This window comes from Ovis canadensis, chromosome 8 (assembly GCF_042477335.2).
Source record: "Ovis canadensis isolate MfBH-ARS-UI-01 breed Bighorn chromosome 8, ARS-UI_OviCan_v2, whole genome shotgun sequence".
Lineage (NCBI taxonomy): Eukaryota > Metazoa > Chordata > Mammalia > Artiodactyla > Bovidae > Ovis > Ovis canadensis.
The window spans coordinates 77,614,223-77,630,241 of NC_091252.1; the positions used below are offsets into that span (position 1 = coordinate 77,614,223).

The following is a 16,019-nucleotide window of genomic DNA, read 5'->3' on the forward strand; positions in this document are numbered from 1 at the left end:
TCAGGGGAAGAATTCATCCCCCAAAATAAAATCTTGGTTAAATTTTGCTGTTCAGTTCAGTTCAGTTCAGTCACTCAGTTGTGTCCGACTCTTTGCGACCCCATGAATTGCAGCATGCCAGGCCTCCCTGTCCATCACCAACTCCCAGAGTTCACTCAGACTCATGTCCATCGAGTCAGTGATGCCATCCAGCCATCTCATCCTCTGTCATCCCCTTCTCCTCCTGCCCCTAATCCCTCCTAGCATCAAAGTCTTTTCCAATGAGTCAACTCTTCGCATGAGGTGGCCAAAGTACTAGAGTTTCAGCTTGAGCATCATTCCTTCCAAAGAAATCCCAGGGCTGATCTCCTTCAGAATGGACTGGTTGGATCTCCTTGCAGTCCAAGGGACTCTCAAGAGTCTTCTCCAACACCACAGTTCAGATGCATCAATTCTTTGGCATTCAGCCTTCTTCACAGTCCAACTCTCACATCCATACATGACTACTGGAAAAACCATAGCCTTGACTAGATGGACCTTAGTTGGCAAAATAATGTCTCTGCTTTTGAATATACTGTCTAGGTTGGTCATAACTTTTCTTCCAAGAAGTAAGCATCTTTTAATTTCACGGCTGCAGTCACCATCTGCAGTGATTTTGGAGCCCCCCAAAATAAAGTCTGACACTGTTTCCACTGTTTCCCCATCTATTTCCCATGAAGTGATGGGACCGGATGCCATGATCTTCGTTTTCTGAATGTTGAGCTTTAAGCCAACTTTTTCACTCTCCTCTTTCACTTTTATCAAGAGGCTTTTTAGTTCCTCTTCACTTTCTGCCATAAGGGTAGTGTCATCTGCATATCTGAGGTTATTGATATTTCTCCCGACAATCTTGATTCCAGCTTGTAACAAATTATCCACCACAGATTAAGACATGTCTCTTTGTATAAGAAAATTTCCTGCTTGAAGTTTTGGTGAGACACAACATACGGAAAAAATACAGCTCTTAAAATAACTTGGTAAAATAATTTAGAAAATGAAGTGGTATAAAATGCTGTAACCACAGTACATAAGTAACATTTCCTCCAATAACCATTAAAGACACAGTTATTACCAGACTTTCCTTAGCACTCTTATTTTATTTTTTTATAACATTACAAAAATGGCTTTCTACACTAAAACTTTGCATAACCTGCTCACAGTTATTTGCTCACACTTTGCTCATTGTGTAAAAACGTCTAAGGAAAACAAGCACACATGTTAAGTTATTTTAAGTTGAAATACACATGCTTATCCTATTTTAAGAGAAATCTGATGGTTGAAATATTTCATTTCTCAGAAACTTAATGGAAATAGTTCCTGACTGTGCAGTGAAGACAGTAATAAAATATTATTAAGTGGAAAATTGTCCTTGTTCTAAATCCACTATTTTACACCTCTATAGAATCATAAACATTTAAGAAATTTTCTAACAAGCAAATAGTCCAATAAAATATATGTTTGGTGTCAAAAGATGTTCTGTTAATTTTTATTATTTATCATCTCCTTTTTTTAATGTATAATATGCACAAAAAAGAGAAAGAAACTTGGGGAGAGAAATTACAATCCCACATTTTTATATATGAAATTTATTTCTGTAGAAGTATTCACATGGACAACCAGAATTTAAGCTTTTATCATTACCCTAGAATGATATAAACTCAGAGAACTACTTTTTTGTGTCCTTTATTGACAGAGAAGCTCTACATTCTAGGGAGGAAAATTCGCATGATTCCTTCTTTCTTCTAATGAATTATCTGAATTCCAGTTTCCTGGCAGTATCGATGATAGATAAATTATATAAATTTAAAGTCAGATAGATAAGAGTTCAGTAACAATCTCTTCACTCCTTTAATTATCTGCTTATTAATCCTCATAGAATTAATCTGCTTATTAATTCCAATAGAATGGGAATCAGAATAATGTTTTCTTTATGAGCTGACAGGAGGCTTTCCTGTAAAGGATAGAATATAAAACCAGCCACATAGTAAATGTTTAATACATTTTATTATTATTTCACTATAAGAGGAAAGATGACTTTTAAAATGATGATAAAAATATTTCTCAAACACTTACTGTTAGAATTAGAGTTTCAACTTTGCTCTTGATCAGGTTGTATCTATATTTTGCTAATGTGTGATTATTTTGCATATAATTTGGCACCATGTGAATATTTTACATTCATTATCTACCTTGACCATTACAACACTGTAAATTCATTTTACAGACAAAATAATTAAGGGGGAGCATTCTCTAGTCCCAAGAATTTTAAAGATACTATATTTTTAAATTTATTTTAAACTTCTCTAGGTTTAAGGAGGAGATTCAGAGAAGACATAGCCTATATCTACATTAAAAATAATTTAGAGAAATTTGATGAGGAATTCCCTCCATTATGGGGATATTACCACATTAGACACAGCTTTTTTCCTAATATTTCCTTGAATTACAGTACTATTAGATGAAATTATATAAATCAATAAATTGAGTATATCCTTGAAGATCTATTTTACCCTACATTTTTTAACAGATTTGGAATTTGGTATTTTTGTTCTACTTCTGGCTGATAAGCATAATCAGTTAGATTTGCTTCTGTTGTATTATTTCATAGATAAATTTGAAGCTTATTCCTTTAACTTCATTACTTAATAATAAGAACAATTAAAATTTTAAATTCCCAGAAATAAATGGAAATATTTCAAAATGTAAGCAAAATAACTGCACATTAGCTAAATATAGATACAACCTGATCAAGAGCAAAGTTGAAACTCCAATTTTAATATGAACCAAATCTCATGTGTGTCAGTATATGTATGTGTGTGTACGACATGAAGTTTTGTTTGAGTTGAAAAATAAATAATAAAAGTAAATACTGCTGGGTCATAAGGCAGCTCTATTTGCAATTTTTTAAGGAATCTCCACACTGTTCTCCATAGTGGCTGTACTAGTCCCACTGCTGGGCATACACACCAAGGAAACCAGAATTGAAAGAGACACATGTACCCCAATGTTCATTGCAGCACTGTTTATAATAGCCAGGACATGGAAACAACCTAGATGTCCATCAGCAGTTGAATGGATAAGAAAGCTGTGGTACATATACACAATGGAGTATTACTCAGGCATTAAAAAGAATACATTTGAATCAGTTCTAATGAGATAGATGAAACTCGAGCTGATTATACAGAGTGAAGTAAGCCAGAAAGAAAAACACCAATACAGTATACTGACACATATATACGGAATTTAGAATGATGGTAATGATGACCCTGTATGCAAGACAGCAAAAGAGACACAGATGTGTAGAGCGGACTTTTGGACTCTGAAGGAGAGGGAGAGGGTGGGATGATTTGGGAGAATGGCATTGAAACATGTATACTATCATGTAAGAAATGAAGTGCCAGTCTATGTTCGACACAGGATACAGGATGCTTGGGGCTGGTGCATGGGGATGATCCAGAGAGATGGTATGGGAAGGGTGGTGGGAGGGGGATTCAGGATTGGGAGCTTGTATACACCTGTGGTGGATTCACGTTAACGTATGGCAAAACCAATACAGTATTGTAAAGTAAAATAAAGTAAAAATAAAATTTAAAAAAATAAAAAATAAAGACCTAAATATTTAAAAAATGAATAAGATAATAAATAAAGATGCCTGTTACTAACCATTATAAACACAATACTTTGGGGGAAAAAAAGTAAATATTAAATATTTACTTCTCATACTGTATATAGCATGATCATAAACCACAGATTATATACTATTATTTTAACTTTCAGGTGACTTCCAAAGAAAGGAAATATTTGAGAAAGTGATGCAATTCTTGAGATTTTTTGAAAATGAGAAGTCATAACAGTTTAGTGACTGAATTAAAATTATAACTCAACAGTAGAATGCAAGTCAAGTTCACAAAAGAGTTTGTACAGATAATCCTCAACCTGCTTAATTCACAAAAAGAGTTCCAAGTATTGAACATGTCTCCTAAAAACAGGGTTCAACATTAACAACAATCTGAGTTGCAATATTAATATAAATAGAAACCAGAGAGAAAATTCTAAAATGTAGTCAAAAGTTTGATAATATTGATAACAGTATGTAATCAAATATGTGGCTATTATTAAAATTCTTTTTTAAAAACAAGGAAAATTGACCTTCTGAGTGGGAGAAAATAATAGCAAATGAAGCAACTGACAAACGACTAATCTCAAAAATATACAAGCAACTTATGCAGCTCAATTCCAGAAAAATAAACGACCCAATCAAAAAATGGGCCAAAGAACTAAATAGTCATTTCTCCAAAGAAGACATACGGATGGCTAACAAACACATGAAAATATGCTCAACATCACTCATTATTAGAGAAATGCAAATCAAAACCACAATGAGGTACCACTTCACACCAGTCAGAATGGCTGCGATCCAAAACTCTGCAAGCTATAAATGCTGGAGAGGGTGTGGAGAAAAGGGAACCCTCCTACACTGTTGGTGGGAATGCAAACTAGTACAGCCACTATGGAGAACAGTGTGGAGATTCCTTAAAAAATTGCAAATAGAACTGCCTTATGACCCAGCAATCCCACTGCTGGGCATACACACCAAGGAAACCAGAACTGAAAGAGACACATGTACCCCAATGTTCATCGCAGCACTGTTTATAATAGCCAGGACATGGAAACAACCTAGATGTCCATCAGCAGATGAATGGATAAGAAAGCTGAGGTACATATACACAATGGAGTATTATTCAGCTGTAAAAAGGAATTCATTTGAATCAGTTCTGACGAGATGGATGAAACTGGAGCCGATTATACAGAGTGAAGTAAGCCAGAAAGAAAAACACCAATACAGTATACTAACACATATATATGGAATTTAGAAAGATGGCAATGACGACCCTGTATGCAAGACAGGAAAAAAGACACAGATGTGTATAACGGACTTTTGGACTTAGAGGGAGAGGGAGAGGGTGGGATGATTTGGGAGAATGGCATTCTAACATGTATACTATCATGTAAGAATTGAATCGCCAGTCTATGTCTGACGCAGGATACAGCATGCTTGGGGCTGGTGCATGGGGATGACCCAGAGAGATGTTATGGGGAGGGGGGTGGGAGGGGGGATCATGTTTGGGAATGCATGTAAGAATTAAAGATTTTAAAATTAAAAAAATAAAATAAAATAAAAACAAGGAAAATTGAAATTTATGGTGTGGTGCCATTATTACCCCATTGGTAGTATTAAGGAAAAACATTTTTAACAAAATATTTTAAAATTTTTCAATAAAATAAAAATTTTTTTACATTTTTCATTCTTGAAAAATAAATCAGATATCAGATTATTTAACAATGTTATCCCTTAAATTATTAGATCATTATAGTTAAGATGTATGTCTTTTTAGTTTACAGCATATATGAAATTACATATACAATGTATTGTATATATATTCTTATACATAGTAATAAAGTATGTGTGTGTTCAGTCACTCACTCATGTGCATCTCTTTGTGGCCCCATGGACTGTACCCTGCCAGGCTCCTCTGCCTATGAAATTTTCCAGGCAATATACTGCAGTGGAGTGTCATTTCCTACTGCAGGGGATCTTCCTGACCCAAGGATTGAACCCACATTTCTTGCATCTTTTGCACTTCTGGCACTGCCAGGAGGATTCTTTACCACTACTGCCACCTGGGAAGCCCAGTAATATATGATATATTTATTATATAGTGAATATACTATATATATATATATATATATGAAGATAAAGTGACATATGCACCTTTTAACTGTAAGGTCCTGAAAATTTAGAATTTAAAAGAAAAATATATGTAATATGATGCGCATATATATTGTAATCTTTCATACATACCTATTTCTACCCTCACCTTATCATTAGCAAGAAGAATGGTTATTGATTGACCAAAGATTCTCACCCTGAGACCCATGGTTCTTTAGATTTTAATGGATGATACTTAAAAGATTTACAAAATACCTAGAGACAATATAAAATTTATCTGTGATATTTTACACTTTTCTGATGAAGGACTCTCCAACTTTCCTAAAGGTTAAGAGCAGCTATTTGAGATACAAGAAAGCCAATAGAGAAAAGAGAAAGAAAGAAAGAGATGATGGAATAGTGAGTACGTATGTCATGGTATGGTTTTAAATCCTATCTCTCCCACATGGCTGTGGAATCCTCTTAAAGTTTCATTTTTGAAACTTTAATCCAAAATTATTGAGATAATTATGATACTAATACAGAATAAACTATCCAAGTAGATTATATACACACTCATCTGGTGGCTCTTGCAAGAAAGGATGGTTGAATTCACCAGAGTAAATGATTGAACTCACCAGTATTATAGCTCATCACAGCTACACAGAATCACCCAAATATCCAAACATTTAGCAATGTACAATAAGATGGCCATGCCAAATTATGAGTTATAATTTAACAATTTGGGACATATGATGCCTATTTTATATTCAAATCATATTCAGATGATATCTATTTCACTATAATACAAATGTCTTTACACCTTTTAATCACATGCTTAGAAGTTACAGATATAAATTATTTCTATAAATTATGATTAATTGCACAAAGATTTGTTCCACCTTTTGAATTTTCTATTAATTTACTCAAACAATGCAGATACATACATGAACTAGTTATGAATAAAATTCACCAGGAAAAAAATGACTTGTATTTCAAATATTTGGAGCTTGACTATTACACTCATCAGATGATTGAGTCAAAAGAGAAATTTATTTCATGCTCCCAAATGAAACAAATTTAAGATAAATGCCCTAGAGATGGCCCTAGGACCGACTTCAATCTCGAAGCAATATTGACTTATACAAATATAGAGTTGCGTTTTGAATCACTTTTAATGTGAGGAATACATACATTTTTAATGTTATTTAAAGTCTTGTTCAGAGAAAAATGGTAACAATGTCTGTTTTGCCTTTTCTGAGTCAATTGTGAAATCCTTTAATGAATTAACTGAGATTTACTAAGAAAAATAATTGCTCAGTTCTGTTCTACTCAACAGAAATACGAGTACTTTCTTTTCAGGTAGTGAGTTGAAAGGACAAAATCACAGTGCCATTTCCTGCTTCACACTGTGCCCATTTAGTAATACAGAATTGGTCACCACGTTCTTAGCATTGCTTTTCAAGGAAGTCATGCGCACTACAGAGGAGCTGAGTAGATAGCTGGTGGATCTCTCTCCATAGGACTTCCTTCCACAACAGAGCTGACTATTGAAATGTCTCCTGAAGCTTTCACTGAGCAAATAAAGAGCAAATGGATTGACACAGGAATTGCAAAAGCTCAGAACTCGGGCAACCAAGGTGACAATCATGTGGCCTAGAGATGGGTCAATCTTGTTATAGTTGAAAGACCTGTACATGTAGAGGATGTGATTTGGAAACCAACAGAAGATGAAGCAGCCCACAAAGACCAGCACGATTTTGGCCAGGCGTTTCCGTGTTTCCATCTGCAAATATAAGGAAATAGTCCCTCTGATTAAAATGAAAATGGAGGCAGCCACATTCTAAAACACACTGTGTTCGAAAGATGTAAAACTCAGCATAGCATGCAAATGCATCCAAAAGCACAAACACGATTTTCCTTGCCAAGATAATGACTTTAACAATTTGATGCAGCCTATTTTGGTCATTACACTATTTTCACTTTAAAATGTTTGACAGTTTATAAAAGGCTATGTTCATGTTAAAACTGTGATCTTAAACATTTCTTAACTTTTCCTTTTGCTTAAAGCCTTATCACGATCACTATAAACATAAATCATTTCTGTTTGTATTAAACTCATTGAATTAAAAAACCACAGAATAAATTCAAGCTTAAAAAACTTTAAACCAGAGTATTTTAAATAAGAAAATTTGATCTATTGAAATAGGGCATGACTTTTTAAAAATCTTCTCCACACACACACAAGAAAAAAAAACTTGAAATTTAATTTAAACTCCAGCCTCTCATAAATCAAAAGCATCTGATATAACTGTCATTTCTATAAACATTATTATGTTAGACTATGTACCCTTAAAATAAAAACATTTTCTTTTCATAAAATTCACCTAGTATGTTTAGGGTTTTATAGGAAGGTCTTCAGGAATGTGATAAATAGACAAAATTCAAATATGAGACAGTAATCTTTTTAAATCTAAAAATCATTTTCTAACATCGAGAGCCCCAAGTTTAGCTCACATTTGTCTAATTTGTTTGAATATTTAAATAAGGCAACATGAAAGTGAAGACATAATTTACCAAGATATTTATAGTAGACAAGGTATTTTCTGAGCTTAAACTATTGGTAATTGACTAGAATATGCCAGGGAAGCCTGGAAAGGTTTAGGATTAAAACAGATCTGGGGAGTAAGTAGTGGTGAATGATAAACAAAAGTGTAAGTGAGAAGGAGTCTAGACCAGGAAGCAGAATGTGGCGCTCTGGATATAGTCCAGTAGCATCAATTAGACAACTTGGGTGAATTAGGGAAGTGGATGTAAAGCTTATATCACTAAGCATGGGTCTCCATAGCAGGTTGAGCCTAGGTGCAAGAATTTCACTGCAGTATACATTTATTTACTATTTATTTATTGGAAAAGCTATAGAGTTGAATTAGACCAAGTCTGACGTTGGCTCCAGCCCGCCCTCTTTTCCCTTTCACTCTTGTTTTGAGGCCCTCTGTTCCCAGTCTCTTGCTTCGGTATTTTAACCAAACCTCACCCCGAGTCCCCGGGTAGTGTCCTAGTCCTTTTCTGATGTAACCTTCCCCCAGACTTTCTGTCATCCCTTGTGGGCTAATGGGAGAAGAAACAATTATTGAATAAATGTATACTCAAAATGTGACTCAGATGGTAAAGAATCCGCCTGCAAGGCAGAAAACCTGGGTTTGATCCCTGTGTCAGGAAGATCCCCTGGAAAAGGGGATCTTCCCAATCCAGTCCATAGGGTCGCAAATAGACACAACTGAAGCGACTTAGCACACACACATACTTAAAATATGAATTTTTTTCTGGTTTGTTATGTGTTTCTTTGCATAAACATTTGCACGTAAAGAAAAGCCATCAGAGACATTCTAACAGGCATGTTCAGGCGTCAGATAAATTGGACCTCAGCAGACTTTTACAGCTAAGCTGCTGCTGCTGCTAAGTCGCTTCAGTCGTGTCCAACTCTGTGCGACCCCGCAGATGGCAGCCCACCAGGCTCCACCATCTCTGGGAGTCTCCAGGCAAGAACAGTGGAGTGGGTTGTCATTTCCTTCTCCAATGCATGAAACTGAAAAGAGAAAATGAAGTCACTCAGTCGTGTCTGACTCTTAGTGACCCCATGGACTGTTAAGACATGACCACAAAATAGAGACCACTGTCTCCAACATCCCTTCTAATTCAGGCTACTATGTGTCCCAGTGTCCTCTTACTGTTCTAATCATTCCTGGTACTGAAAGCCCATGAACTAGAAACTCAAAATAGCACTGACTGCTTCTCACCAGCATGCCCTCAACATACACACCTACAGAGCTTACCTGTTTTTTGGTATGTTCATTGTATTCTCCTGGAAGATTATGTGCACTTTTAATTAAGGTCTTTGCAATGTGATAATAATAAACACTAATGATAACAAGTGGTATGAGGAAGTAGACCAAGAAGATGAGCACTGAATGAATCTTTGGATGTAATTCATCCGTCTGAGGGTAGGGTATACACGCCGTGAAGCTGCCGTTATCCAAGCTGCCAATGCGTGCCACTTGGGAAAATATGGCTTCGGGAATAGCCAACAGCACGGAGACCACCCAGATGCCCACGGCCTTCACGCAGGTCCACAGCACTGCCCCTGATGTCTGGATATCCATGGGGTTTACAATGGCTCTGTACCTGCGCAGACAATACATCTCAAATTACTCTCTTAAGAAAGAAAAATTTAAAAGAGAAAGGAAAAGAGAGAGAGATTTTACTAAGATGCCAACCTGTTTACCATAGCCAAGACAAGGAAGCAACCTAGATGTCCATCAGCAGAGGAATGGATAAAGATATGGTACAGATACACAATGGAATACTGCTGCTGCCACTGCTGCTAAGTCGCTTCAGTCGTGTCCGATTCTGTGCAACCCCATAGAGGGCAGCCTGCCTGGCTCCCCCGTCCCTGGGATTCTCCAGGCAAGAATACTGGAGTGGGTTGCCATTTCCTTCTCCAATGCATGAAAGTGAAAAGCGAAAGTGAAGTCGCTCAGTCATGTCCGACTCTTAGTGACCCCATGGACTGCAGCCCACCAGGCTCCTCCATCCATGGGATTTTCCAGGCAAGAGTACTGGAGTGGGGTGCCATTGCCTTCTCAGCGATGGAATACTACTCAGCCATTAAAAAGAGTGAACTAATGCCACCTGCAGCAACATCGATGGACCTAGAGATTGTCACACTGAATTAACAAAGTCAGACAGAGAAGGAGAAATATCATATGACCTCCCTTTTATAAAGAATCTTTAAAAAATAATGCAAATAAACTTATTTACAAAACAGAAATAGACATAGACTTACAGAATGAAAAAAAAAATTTACACTTAGTAATGTAAAAAAAAAAAGAATTGTGGTTTCCAGGATTAAGGATGGGAGGAAGGATAGGAATTGAAATGTACATACCACTCTATTTAAAATGGATAACCAACAAGGACTGACTGTATAGCATACGGGACTCTACTCAATGTTATGTGGCAGCCTGGATGGGAGGGGGATTTGGGGGAGAATGGATACATGTATATGTATGGCTGAGTCCCTTTGCTGTTCACCTGAAATTATCACAACGTTGTTAATTGGCTATACTCCAATACAAAATCAAATTTTTAAGTTTTTTTAAAAAGAGAGAGGTGCCAATACCCCAAGCTGTTATGTAGTGTGTAGAATAACTAAGAACCCTGGTGTCTCTCTGCCCACAAGTCATTCCACTGCCTATGAGCACAGAAAAGATGAGAAAAAATTTTAAATTGTCATTTCCCAAACTTCAATAATTTGCTTACATCCTTCACCAGTATTTTCTCCATCTACACATACTGCAAGTATTATCATATATTGAATAATTTTAATTAAATACTTTTATTTCCAAATACTACTGCAATTACTATAACACATAATCATAAATATAAAATGTTCACAAAATAGTATTATTAAAATTTACCTGAATTCTTTTCTAGGGCTTCTGAGGTTGAGTCTCCTATGTCTTTTTCCCCCTAAGGACATTGAGAAACCTTAGAGAAGAATTTAGATGGGAGTTTTCTCCTTAATTTAGTCACAAGGACAGAAAGAACTGGAATTGAATAGCATTCCGTCTTTATAGCTCAAATTTCATTAATGTCAAGACCTCATGAAGTCTTCTCCCACCTAACACCATCATAGTAGTAAATGAACCACACTCCAGGACACAATAGCTTAAACAATCCAAGCCTTCTAAACCTCATTCAATTGCACATGACTATTAAGTAAGTTAATAATAATGCAAACAAAACAAAATCATATGTAAATCTCAAATCACTTACATCTATCTTTAAAAGCATTTCAGGTTACCCATATACCTAGAAGGTTAACAAGATACAGAAAAAAGTGATTTTAGTCAAACAAATTAGCACTGTTATTTCATCTCTGATATCTTTTAGAATATCACTTCAGATGTTTTTCTGCATCTGTAAGGTGGGGATAAAACCATCTCCCTCAAAGTTTTGTGATTAGAAAAACTGTACAGACTACCTATTACAATGCCTGGCACCTAGCCGTTAGTTACCATGCCATGAACCTATTCCTTCTCTTTATTTATGTTTGAGTTAGTTTTATATTTCAAAAATTCAGAATAGTTTAAGCTATAAAACAAGCAGATAAAGTCTCCCTCTGAGGTTCTTTAAGAATTCATCCCATTGCCCATAGGAGAGGAGCAGCTCCCAACCTCAATAACATAGTCTTTCTCCCTCCTGACTTGCACCAGATGTCATTTCCAGACCCTCAACAGGAAAGTGGCAGTTCACATTTTCATCTAGAGGGTCTTCCCACGAAATATACAGAAATGAAAGCAAAGTAACAACAAGCAGCTTCAACTCCAAATTTAATGAAGTTGCAAACACATACAGACTTTGCACATGGCAGAACTCAACAGGCATGAGTTTCTTTCTCCTATTCTAACTAACTGCATGTTCTTCCAAAACTGAAAGAAATACAATCACTAACTAGAATGAGCTAATGTATCTTCTTTTCTAAACTTTATCAGATGAATACATTCAAATAGGCTGGTTTGTTTTTCAAATCAGAGTGCACTGAGTGCTACAAAGCAGAAGTCTCTCATTCCATATCTGGTCCCACTCCTGAGTTAAAACAAATTCCAAATCATTACCTCCTTACGTCCAAGAAATGTACTTCTGCCATTGTCTCTTGAATTAAATATTACAGACATTAGCTCTTGACATCCTGTTATGATATTTAAAGATTTTCTTTCTTATACCACCTTTATTCTTCTTGTTCCTAACTTCTTGATTTAGTAAGATATATTACATTTTTACAAGATAGTCAGTGCAGCATTATTATGGCTAAACAAATATTGCTCACTGCAGAGTTAAGTTGTATATTATGATGATGTTTAAACTTAACTTTTCAGTCTGCCATTAAATAGGAAAAGCCATTAAGAATTTCTTATACCAGGGAAAGTAATAATGCATCTTAATGGTGACGAGTCCAGGTTTTGAATTGGGTTCAGACAATGGTTCCATCACTGCAAGATCGTGGAAATGTTGCTTAATTTCAGGTCTTAATTTTCTTCACTTTAAATGGTAATAATTACAGTGCCTATTTCATAGCGTTGTAAGGATAAAAAAAAAGTTAGCACAGTACTAAGGGCAATTAATCTTACACCTATCTCCAAATCCATAAGAAATTAAAATGTTCAGTGAGATGAAGTATGAGGTTAATTACTAATCAACACTTGATTACTATGTTCTGGGAGAAAAATAGAAGTATAAACATATAACAAAGTGTTTCCAAACCCTTTGAAGTGTATATTGGAATGTACTATGTAATTTCACCACTAGTAATTCCAGTTTCTTGGTTTAAATTTTCAAAATGCACACTGAGAAGCAAGAGTAGGCTCTGGACCACACAGAAGAGGCAACCAACTTTATGCTGTTATTAAAGTACCCACACTATGTTTACAAAAGTATGTGATACATGTAAACTGAAAAAAGTCAGTAAATATATAAAGAATAGCATTTTCTCTTTCCCTTGTGAGAGCCAGTTTACCAATTTCCAAAACAGTAGATTGAGAGAAGTAGTATGAAATAAACTCAAGCCCTAGGTCTTGCTACTGATATCACTTTTAAAAATGAAAGCATAAAGAGAGTAACTATTATAATGATAGCTCTTCATTAAGTTTTATTCTAATCACTAAATAGAATTTTTTTCACATTCTAATTAAAATGGATTTCATGAAGAAGGGCAACTAAACTAAAACATCACATTTTACTTCTGATACACAAAAAAAAGTGTTTTAAAAGATAATACTGAATAGAAATGGTCATAGAAACAAAATGAGATGCATAACTTACTCAAAGTCACCCGTCTTTATAGGAATGTGGTTTTAGAAAGAATACATTATACAAACTAAAAGGTCAGTAGTATTTGGTTTAAAAGACAATGACTCTCAACTTTCTATTGAATATTGTCTTCTCATCAACGAAGATTAACTTCTCAATGCCAAAGTGATGTAACAGCGTTATTACAAATGCCAAGAAATTTAGATGGACTCATTTTTCATTAATGATTTAATATGTAAATTAAAGTGAAAGATCATGAACACCACCTTAATCATTCAAGCTAAGTTGTTTATCTAAACAGTTTAAGTCAATAACCTACTCCTAAGGAAATTTGACCAGGGTTCCATGCAATGATGTCTAATTACACATTTCTCCCCACACCCATCCAGATATTCCTCCTGCTTAAATTCCCCAAATCATGATTGTAGAGAGTCTGGGATAGGGTACTAGACCAAGAGTCAACAGGACTGGATTCTCCTCCCAGGTCTGCCTGGGCTTCAATATCCTCATCTGAAAAATAACACAGTTGAACTAGTTGATCCGTAAGGTAGAATAATAGACATTTCCCACTCTTGAAATATATGGAAAGAAGATTTTATGTCAAAGATGCATTTTTCAGCCGTGTTTTAAGATACTGAAACTTAGTATCTTACCCTATAGTAGGAGGGAAAATCATATCACTGGACTTTAGGTAATAAAACTAGAAGAATATATAAAATCATGTCTGAAGAACATGTACTATTCTAGATGTTTTTGCTTCAAATAAATAGCAGCATTTAGTTAGTGAAATAAGTCTTCTCCTTATTTGTAAAAAAAAAAAATCAAAATCAAACACTTTCCTAGTATTAAGGCAGACAGTCTTACCTATCAGGTTATTAAACTACTGAATAAGGAAAGTGCACCTCTAATTTTTTAGGGACACACCAATAGCTTCTACAAGATTGTTGCACATCTATTCTATAGCTTTTCTATGAAATGGATAATGAAGATCCCCAAAGTGTGTGTGACTCAATGGACATGAGTTTGAGAAAACTCAGGGAGATAGTGAAGGACAGGGAAGCCTGGCGGAGCTGCAGTTCATTGGGTTGCAAAGACTCACACACGACTTAGCCCCTGAACAACAAAAAAGTGTGGAAGGGAAAGGCTAGGCTGTGCAATTTTAAACTAATGCAAATATTTATAAAATAATGATTTTCTTATTTTTTTTCAAGCTTCACATCTCTGTCCATTTTAACTCCTTTTACTCTAATTCTCTGATAGAGTCTCTCTCCTTCTCTCCCCTCTACTTCTTCCTCCCTGCCCTTCTCTTACCCTTCCTTGCCCGGGTACACTCCTGCCACTCTCCACGGCCGCGGCCTCTGCCCTTACCTGTCGGCACTGAGGGCAGTGAGAGTGAACACGGACACCCCCACGGAGGTGAGCTGGATCACCGGGATGAGTTTGCAGCCCACCTTCCCGAACATCCACTCGTCGAAGAAGTAGCGCGAGGCATCCACCGGGACGCAGGTGAGCAGCAGCAGCACGTCCCCAGCAGCCAGGTTAGAGATGAAGATGTTGGGGACGCTCCTCATGGCGCTGTTGGTGATGAAGATCTTCACCAACATAATGTTGCCCAGCAAGCCCACTGTGATGATGAGCAGGTAGAGGGACGGGATCACACAGCGGATCACCAACTCCGGAGTGGTCCCGTCCGGGGCGGGTAGGAAATCTCTTTCCGACATCCCGGGAACGAAACCGCTCCGATTCCCGCCCGCGGGCTGGGAGAGGTTGGAAAGAGACTCGGGTGGCATGGTCTCTTTTCCGGGAGAGTTCGCTGGAGTTTCCGTGCGGCCAGGTGCCCAGAAGAGTGCAACTCACTCTTAGGCTGAATGGATTTCCCTCTCGCCAGGACAAGCTTCCCGCCCGCGAGGATCGGGTCACACCGCGTGATCCCCAGGAAGACCCGGCGGGTGAGAAGTGTCCGCAGGACCCAGCCCTTCACTTTTAGAAGGGGCGCGTTGGCTCCTGCTGGCTCCGAATTGAAAAAGGAAAAAAAAAAAAAAGGCAAAGCAGTTGAGTCTTTGTTCCAGTTCTCAAGGGACTGTCCTCGCTTCTAGCTAGCGGAGAATAACCCTTTTGTGAATAAAGAGTTATCGCTCTGAAATTAATTGAAGTCCCTGTCAGACTTTTCGCGGGGAAGGCAGGAAGTCATCCTGTCGCTGTCCAGCCGCTGAAACGCTAGGAACTAGCAGTGGGGCGGTTAGCACTTTACTGGTCCCACAGCTTTGCTCTTGTTTTGCAGTTCCTGCAGCGTTGTGTGGGATTGGAGGGGCTCCGAGTCCTTTCTCTCGCGGGACCTCCCTCTATAGATCCATCCTTACCCGCCTCCAAGCAAGTTTGTGAACCTCTGAAGATTTGGGGGCTGAGCTGGTGAGTCCCT

The 16,019-nt window shown here is 37.0% G+C and overlaps 1 protein-coding gene across 1 annotated transcript; it reads right to left on the reverse strand.

Moving 5' to 3' along the window:
• Positions 1 to 6,889: 6,889 nt before the first annotated feature.
• NMBR (neuromedin B receptor) lies at positions 6,890 to 15,390 on the reverse strand. Its single transcript, XM_069598915.1, has 3 exons — positions 14,969 to 15,390; positions 9,565 to 9,913; positions 6,890 to 7,514 (listed from the first exon to the last, which is right to left on the reverse strand). The coding sequence occupies exons 1-3, from the start codon at positions 15,388 to 15,390 to the stop codon at positions 7,113 to 7,115; spliced, it is 1,173 nt and encodes a 390-aa protein (XP_069455016.1). The 3' UTR covers positions 6,890 to 7,112.
• Between the last annotated feature and the right edge of the window lie 629 nt (positions 15,391 to 16,019).